The sequence below is a fragment of the Coptis chinensis genome, chromosome 3 (assembly GCF_015680905.1).
Source record: "Coptis chinensis isolate HL-2020 chromosome 3, ASM1568090v1, whole genome shotgun sequence".
Classification (NCBI taxonomy): Eukaryota; Viridiplantae; Streptophyta; class Magnoliopsida; order Ranunculales; family Ranunculaceae; genus Coptis; species Coptis chinensis.
The window spans coordinates 23,184,048-23,193,270 of record NC_141458.1 but is presented as its reverse complement, the minus strand read 5'-3'; the positions used below and the strand labels follow the sequence as shown (position 1 = coordinate 23,193,270).

The window sequence follows — 9,223 nt, the reverse complement described above, 5'->3', positions numbered from 1 at the left end:
TACCTCCAAACAAAATCGAAATAGAACAACTAAGACAGAATAACCACTGAAGTTCTTATAAGAGTACAATTGGACCATATACCATCTAGGTTGGGTTCTAACAAGTAGGTTGTTTAAAATAAAATTCTGTGACATCCTCAGAATATCAGTGAACAATAGAAAACATCAATTTAGTAGTATTCTACATGTAACTGTCTAATCAAAGCATAGTCAACCGCAGATATGTAGGTCAATTATTTTTATTTTTTCCGATCCATTGCAGCACACAGGTTGATCATGACAGCAGAAGACATCGTCATGCAGTGGATTACCTATTGAAGTGTTTTGTTTGCTTGTTAATATATCCTCAACTTAGATGAGCCATAGAGCAGGTAATACTCCGAATTTTAAATATCACCAACTTGAAGCGCAGTATAGGCCGTAATGTGCTGACCCGACATTTTCCAAATATATGTATGGTTTAAAGGGCAAAATAATAGTAGTACTTAAGGTCATCATCACCGCAGGCCAAAAGATGCCAACTAAGGACTAAGAAAATCTCTGAACACAAAAACACAGCAACACGTCTACAGTCCCCTGGTGCAACTCAGCTTCTCATTGCCCAGAAGCTGCAGGCCTTGACCAAGAGGAGTTCTAATATAATACTGATCATAACACACACAAAGAACATTCTCGGAGTATTAGTAAATAATAGAATAATATATCATTTAGTACTATAGTAGACATAAATAATTATGTAATATAATCAAGGCAAGGTCAACCATAATTTGGTGTTTTGTTGGTACTTAAGTAGCAGATTATGCGGTGCCTTTACCACTACAGATGAGGACATGGTCATTGGTAATTTGGTATTAACTTTAATGAGTCAGAAAAGTTGATGCTCAAGAATTTTATGCATGTACAACTGAACATGGTAGTCATTTCGGTTCATAAAGAAATACTAGTATTAAGCCTTTAAAAAACACATTGCTAAGTAATTCAGTATCTCTGTAATGCAGATTGACCTTGAAAGAGTCTAGATGTCCCCCGAAGTGCGGAGCGGAAAAAGAAGAAAAATAAAATGTAGTTAAGGTCATCCATCAATCCTATCTTAATGAAAATATATACTTCTTCTTGAGATTTTCTGACGCACATTTGGAAGATTCACCATAAGGCATCAAATGATTTCATCACACATTCTATGGTCATCGAATAGAAAGATTAGTAGAGTACGACAACCAATAGACCTTATAGTTTCCTAGCAATGTCTTTGCACTTGCATCAGCAATTCGATTTTCTCTTACTTTTCTTCTATCTTTTTTTAAAAAAATAGTGCAGATATCATGAAGAGATTGAGAAGAAAGAAAACTTGCCCAAACAACTTCTAAACTTCATCAATTTCAAGAGATGTTATGCAGTGAATGTGAAAAACCATATGCCCAAAACACCACGTTGGAATCATGATTGTGCCTGAAACCAAGTAACCAACACATCAGCAACCTCCTTGAAATTATATTTCCAGATATGGTGTGCGTTGAAGATATCTGAAAGCAACTTGACAATGATTAACAAACACCCCACAACTACTATTTTTTTTTTTTAAATTTTGAAGACACAGTCAGTTTTTGTTTTTGTCTTTATTCACAAAACACGGAGATCATCAAATTCCTTTTGGCAAAATCTTATTTTTGTATTTTTTTCATAAATTAACCTGCATTCGGGATGCTTGTTTATTCACTCCTCTATTCAGAAACTATCTTGTCCAAAGGATTTCTAGCACGTGATAGATCGTACAGTGTCAAATGTACTTCTTGCTCTTGATAACATCACAACACTACATCACGATATTCAAAATCGAAGATATTGAAACGACATTCAGAAACCCGTAGGGACATGTGTCCTATAAGTTCTGACCTCAGAATAGGCCTAACACACGGTTCGAAGGAAAGAGACTAACCAAGTGATGTTTTATTTGTGAGCAAACGCAGTACCGTTGCTTTGGCCTTTGGGGTTTCGATATAGAAATTAATATCTTGCACTTCCATGAGCGCGAGGCTTGCCTCTTGGCAGTTTGGCATACAGGCATTGTTTGGGTAAGAATTCACCTGAACACACTGATGATTTTGTTAGGGAGATGGTTGTAGAATTGTTGAGACTGTACTTTCAATGACTGCCTACGTATACAAATCGTTCTCTGAAATCAAGTCTCTCAAATGAACGTAGTTCTTTGTTTCAAAGGAACAAGGTATTTATAGGATAATAATGAGAAATATCATTTCCTTAATTGCTAGAAAATCTTATATAATTATGTAAAGTCTTAATATGGAAGCATATCTTGACAAATATGTTTTCTAAATCTAAACCTGCTATATCTAGCTTATGGCGCCATAATTTTGGGCAGCGCAGGCACGCCATAATTTTGAACAACGCAGGCACGCCATAATTTTGGGCAGGGCCGACACGCCATAATTTTGGGCAGTGCTGACATGTCATAATTTTGGGCATCGTGCCTAGTAGTGAGTGACACTATAATGGTACCCAATGATGGTTGTTTATAAGGGTGCAGATATAGTGGCACATACACCGCCCCCTCTTTGCCGGATGGAACTAGTTCTTTGTGGTGAAGAATAATAACAAAAACTGGTTCAAAAAGGATGCGACAGTGGAACTTATAGACAGAGGTGAAGATTGTGAAAAGAAAACAACCAAAGGTTGTTTGCTTGGCATGAATGCCTAAAGCTGTTTGTATGACCATGAAATTGATCGTTGTTTTTGTTCACTGCTTAGTTCAGGCAACACCAGTGGTATGAAAACACTCAATACTAGTGAGATGGAGAAACTTTTAGGCGTTAAACGTATTGCAGTCGCCCCCAATTGTTGGCATTTCACTGGAGAAACAACCATGTTCTACGGCAGTTGGATAAATATTCCAACTATTCAATGTCAACCAATGTTTACCCCCAGTTTTAAGTTGTGTATAAAATATTGGTGAAACTTGAGCTTTGTGGTGCATGGATTGCAAATGCAAACTCCACAATTTTGTGGCACATGACAAACTCTACGATTTTGTGGCACATGGAGAGAGGTGTTGCAAACGCAAACTCCATGACTTTTTTGTACATTGAGAGAGGTGTTGTAAACGCAAACTCCATGACTTGATGATGCACGGACTTTTTGGTGCATGGAGAGAGATGTTGAAAATGCAAACTCCATGGCTTGGTGATGTACGGAGTAAGGTGTTGCAAACGCAAACTCCATGACTTTTTGGTGCATGGAGAGAGGTGTTGAAAACGCAAATTTCACGACTTTTTGGTGCATGGAGAGAAGTGTTGAAAACGTAAACTCCATAACTTTTTGGTGCATGGAGAGAGGTATTGAAAACGCAAACTCCATGACTTTTTGGTGCATGGAGAGAGGTATTGAAAACGCAAACTCCATGACTTTTTGGTGCATGGAGAGAGGTATTGAAAACACAAACTCCATGACTTTTTGGTGCATGGAGAGAGATGTTGCAAACGCAAACTCCATAACTTTTGAATTTGTATAGTTGAGCCTTCATATCAACTGTTTGTCTTTAAGAATGGTAACTGGGTAATTGATATATATTATTTTTGACTAACTAACTGAATGAAAATAAAGAACTATAGAATAATGCATTTTATTGATGATTGATAATCTGAAAAATAAAATAAGATTACTTTAAGGACCAGTTCTAAAGAACTGTCGACCCAAACTACTAATTGTCTAGCTTGATAAAAACACATCCTAATCCAGAGCCGGATTTGTTGTGTGAGCCGTCCGTGTAAACCATCCATAAATCGGGTGATGAGGCCGTAAGATTTGTTGGGCCTTCCTCGCCCCCAACTGCTGGCGCTTCACTAGAGATGCCTTCGTCTTGGTTGACTTCAAGGACGAAATCGTCAATAGGAAAATCTGTCATTTGGGATGCAAGTGCATGACCCTTTTCTAAAACGCGAGGTTCAAAATTGATGTTATAAGCACTTAAGTAGATGTCCCATTCCGCGAGTCTACTTGATTCCTGGGCACTTCGGAAAACTTTGCGTAGAGGATATTCCGTGTATACTTTGACTAGTCTTCCTTGGAAATACGGCTTGAGGCGTCTGGCAGCATGAACCAACACTAGAGCAATTTTTTCAATTCTCGAATATCTGCTTTCCGCCCCCGTTAGTGTTTTACTAATGAAGAAGATCGAACGACCGTCTTCTCCATCGATGAACAGATCGCACTTATCGCGTAAGATATCAGAATGACCAAGTAAGCTCCAACAAAGTTGCCCTCAGAAATGGCTGGCCAAGATTGGTGGTGAGACCAGGTAGTTCTTGATTGATTGAAAGGTATTTTTACAATCATCATTCCACCTTGCTGAGTCTTTTAACGTCTGAAAGAAAGGACGACACCAGTCCGAGTACTTAGAGATGAAACGATTTAGTCTTTGCTAAAGCTACGTGAGTCGTTGAATCTCCTTTTTTGTTTTTGGAGAGGGCATGACTTGAATGGATCAGATTTGTTATGGGTTAGCTTCGATGCCTCGACGATTCATCAAATACCCTAGAAATTTCCCTGATACCAGTCCGAAAGCACATTTCAAAAGATTTAGCCGCATGTTGAATTCATCAATTCTGTCAAAAACTGATTGTAAGTCAGAGATGTGATCTCCAATGTGTTTGGATTTTACATCCATGTCATCAATATAAGCCTCAATTGTCTTGCCCAATATATCTCCGAATATGGTGTCGATCATCTTCTGGTACGTAGCCCCTGCGTAACTTGGTAACAAAAAATCCCTTGGTCAGTTATGAATGCAGTTGCTTCTTGGTCCTTCACAGCTAGTGGGATCTGGTGGTAACCTGAATACGCATCCATAAATGATAATCGTGGGTAGCTAGACGTGGCATCCACCAATTCCAATATTCGTGGGAGAGGGTAGGGATGAATCGGGCAAGCTTTGTTAAGGTTCGTGAAATCAATGCACACTCTCATTTTACCCTCTTCCTTAAGTACTTCAACCACATTAGACAACCACTGCGGATATGAAACTGACCGTATAAACTTAGTTGAGAGTAAACGATCAATTTCCTCTCTGATTTTGAGTTTTCTTTCTGGGGAGTGCTACCATTTCCTTTTGTTCATTTTCTGTCAGTTCTGCCGATATGAAAGTTGTTTCTCCGCCTAAATTCCCAATCTGAACTTCTAAGAGGCGGTCTATGGTCGGCGGTCCTTCATTTCTTGAACTAGCAGTGTAAATACTGTGTGGGACTGATTCTGATTTAGATACTTCTTGCGAATTACTGAGAATTGTATTTCCCAGCATATCCCACTGACGATATTTCTCCAAGACCTTTTCGTGACAACTATGGGAAGCTATTTGGTCACCGCGCACCTTACAAATTTTGTCAAGAGATGGGAACTTTACTGCCTGGTGAAATGTAGAGACTACTGCGCCCATACTGTGGAGCCAGTCCCTTCCTAGGATTGCATTGTAAGGGGATTTGCAATTCATCAGAAGGAATTCAATGTTGATTGACTTGTCCATTAGCGTGACTGGTAAAGAGACTCTTCCTACTGAGGTTGTTGTTGTTCCGTCAAACCCAATGATTGGATTATTTTCTGCAATAATTAAATTTTCTAACAGCTGCATGTTCATGTAGCAACCTGCAAAAACGACGCTGACAGAACTTCTAGTATCTATCATGATGCGCTGAACTCGTCATAATCTAATGAAAGTTGAGATGACGACAACATCATAATGAGGATGATGGACGCCAATTAGATCTCTATCACTAAAACATAGGGGACCAGGCTCTGTAGTTTCTGAACGAATTCCTTCAACAAAATCAATGTTATTGACGTCATAAAATTCACGTAAGAAACCGAACTTGGCTCGTTGTTCACACTTTTGCCTTGCTCGTGAAATATCCTTGATTTTGGCATGACCAGCTAGTATGACATTGTGGCTAGTCATTGCTAAATTTTGCTTCACAGTTTTTGAAAGCAAAAACTCATCTAATTGTCCCTTGTCGACTAGTCTCTGTATTTTTCCCTTGAGGGATCTGCACTCTTCTGTTTCATGGCCGAAATCATTGTGGAAGTGACACCAAAGATTTTTGTCACGTTTAGACTTAGCGTGTTCAGGTAAGGGCATCGGAGTAAAAAGTAAGTTGCGTCCCTTGATCTTCTCATATATTGCATCATACTTGGCATTTAATGGAGTGAGCTTCATTTCCTCACGAACTGTGTTAACCTTTTCAGATTTCTGTTGTTGCCCTTCCAATGTGTTTTGCTTATGTTTTCCTTTACCTTCATTTGAGTATTTACTCCAAAAGTCTTTATCTCTAGAAGCTTTTGATCTAACATCTTCCTCCACATTAATGAACTGTTGCGTTCGTGCAAACAAATCGGACTTTAATTGTGGGGGGTCCCATACAAGGGAGTTGTAGATTTCATTTTTATCAAAATGAACTCCTTCCTTGAATGCATGAATGATCATTACGTCAAGGACATCAGTGACCTCTGCTTGTACTTGGCGGAAACGAATTACGAACTTTGCCAGTGCTTCATCCTTTTGCTGCTTAGTATTAAGCAAGATGTTGACATCCTTAGGACGTGTCCAATTATGCTTAAACCGATCTGTGAACTGGTTTGCTAATTTCTGGAATGACGCGATAGATTGAACTGGCAAGCTGGAAAGCCAACGTAGAGCTTCTCCTTTTAACATAGACGGAAAAAGTTTGCATAAGAGGGGTCATCTCTGCGCCAGAGAATTAGCCTACTTTTAAACTCCATAATATGATCGTTCGGGTCACCTCCTGCTTCTTTGAACGTAGGAAGTTCTGGTTGTTTGAATCCTTCCTGATACTCTGCATTTTGTATATTCAGGAAAAATCTCCCGACGACATCTTCGTCCACTGCAAGGTCTTTCCATCGTGCATCAGCGACACCCACATTGGTTATTGTTTTCTTAAAATGTCTTTGATTTGTTGTTCCGTGAATGGTGTGCCTGTGGCTTCTAGATTTCCGATTTGAGGAGTAATTTTCACCACGTTGCATCTCACGGTGTTGTCTCCCCCAACTATTGCTTGCTTCTATATTTGGCTGGTTCCTTGGGCTGCGAGACCTATGCCGATAAAAAGGGCTAAGCTATCAAACTGGGGAGCCGCTTCTTTGGTGTTGTCGTACTCTAGGCTGACCTTTGTTAACCTGTCTGTATTGGTTTGCTGTATTCAAGCCATGTCTAAGGTCATGTTGCAATTCGTCTCTGAGGTCCTGATCTTGGCGTCCAGCATTGCGTCTTATGGTGGATGTTATCCACTTTTCTGATGCGCTATGATCAACCTTCAATAATCTTGTCATGTTATGACCACTGCTACGCCTAGTCTAAGTAGTTAAAATCGGTTTTCGAAACTAATCGGTTGAGGAGCGATATATGCGATTAATCGGTTAATCGGTGATTAATCGGTGATTTAATCGGTTATATCGGATGTATATATTTGACGTTTTCAAAATATATAATAGTATAATCATACCAAATATTTCTAAATAATTATTCGAAATACAACAAAAAATATCAAATTCTCATAATCACATCTAACTAGCTCAATTTTGGAGTACTACAGATATGTCAAACACAAATATTACGTTAAATATTTATAGGAATAAGGAGATTGAAGCGATAATATTTATTAGAGAGATAATACAATAATTTGTATATTTAACTTTCCGTTAAGGAGGGGAAAATAAGTAAACTCTTATCTTTGTGTATTAATTGGGTTATATTATTATTAATACGGTTTAAGAATCTAATTCATTAATTTTACGTATTTTTTTAGATAGAGAACCGATATTTTCAATAATTTTTTTTCTCGGTTTAGCGAGAAATCGGTCATCTCGGCCGATTAATTGGTCAATTCGGTGATTAAATCGGTTCGGTGAGAAAAGGTTAAAAAATCGGTAAAAACTAATCGGCTTACGAGCGATATGCGATTAATCGGCCGATTAATCCGATATTGATAGCATAGCGCCTAGTGTTGTTGGTATTTCGAGATCTGGATCACCTTCTTGAATGGGATGTATGTCTGCTTGACCTTGAGTGATTCTGATGATGCTCAGGGACAGGCTCCAATGGATGGGATGTACCGTAATTAAATTGTAGTCGGTTGAATACACTCCGGTTTTCACCAGATCTGGGGGCTCTTGTCGGTGTGGAAGATGCAGCATCGGCGTTATCCCTTTGTCCAGCTGCTTCTGTAAGTAGTTGTTATATTCTTTCTCTCTTCTGAATCTCTGACGCAACACTTCTAAATGCACATCTTCATCTCCTATCTCCATATTCTCTTAATCCGCTTTGTTTGCCTCTAGATCTTGAGAATGAGTTATTGGAGTCTGAAGTCGTGTACGTCTAGATCTGCGTTATCGTGGCACCTGGAGGTTTGAAGGCTGAGCTTGCAGATCTGGAGCGACTGGTTGATTCATCAAGGTCTGACTAGTCGGAACTTCGAGATTGGGTAAGTTGTTTTCTTCTTCTTGTTGTAATCTTGCGTTCTTGCTCACTTGCTCACTTGTTGTTTTTGCTATTACCGAATCTTGGAAGAAAGAACGTGGACGAAGGTTCGTTGGTAAGAACCACAGACGGCGCCAATTATGTTTGGGTAAGAACTCACCCGAACACACTAACAATCTTGTTAGGGAGATGGTTGTAGAATTGTTAAGACTGTACCTTCAATGGCTGTCTACGTATCCAAATCGTTCTCTGGAATCAAGTCTCTCAAATGAACGTAGTTCTTTGTTTCAAAAGAATGAGGTATTTATAGGATAATAATGGGAAATATCATTTTCTTAATTGCTAGAAAATCTTATGTAATTATGTAAAGTCTTAATATGGAAGCATATCTTGACAAATATATTTTCTAAATCTAAACCTGCTATATCTAGCTTATGGCGTCATAATTTTGGGCAGGGCAGGCACGCCATAATTTTGGGCAGCGCTGACATGCCATAATCTTGGGCATCGTGCCTAGTAGTGAGTGACGCTATAATGGTACCCAACTATGGTTGTTTATAAGGGTGCAGATATGGTGGCACATACTGGCATTACTCAGTGATCAAACTTTTAAAACCGACTCTATAGTAGTACTCCATAATCATGACTAAAGGATTTTTGAGTTGAGAGATTCTAGTAATGTTTTAGTTTTGATCTTTTCTCAAGAGAACTAGAATATAGAATAGT

The 9,223-nt window shown here is 38.8% G+C and overlaps 1 protein-coding gene across 1 annotated transcript; it reads right to left on the bottom strand.

Moving 5' to 3' along the window:
- Window positions 1–5,707: 5,707 nt before the first annotated feature.
- LOC147508686 (uncharacterized) lies at window positions 5,708–7,350 on the bottom strand. Its single transcript, XM_086597525.1, has 3 exons — window positions 7,188–7,350; window positions 6,804–6,857; window positions 5,708–6,705 (listed from the first exon to the last, which is right to left on the bottom strand). The coding sequence occupies exons 1-3, from the start codon at window positions 7,348–7,350 to the stop codon at window positions 5,708–5,710; spliced, it is 1,215 nt and encodes a 404-aa protein (XP_086453651.1).
- Between the last annotated feature and the right edge of the window lie 1,873 nt (window positions 7,351–9,223).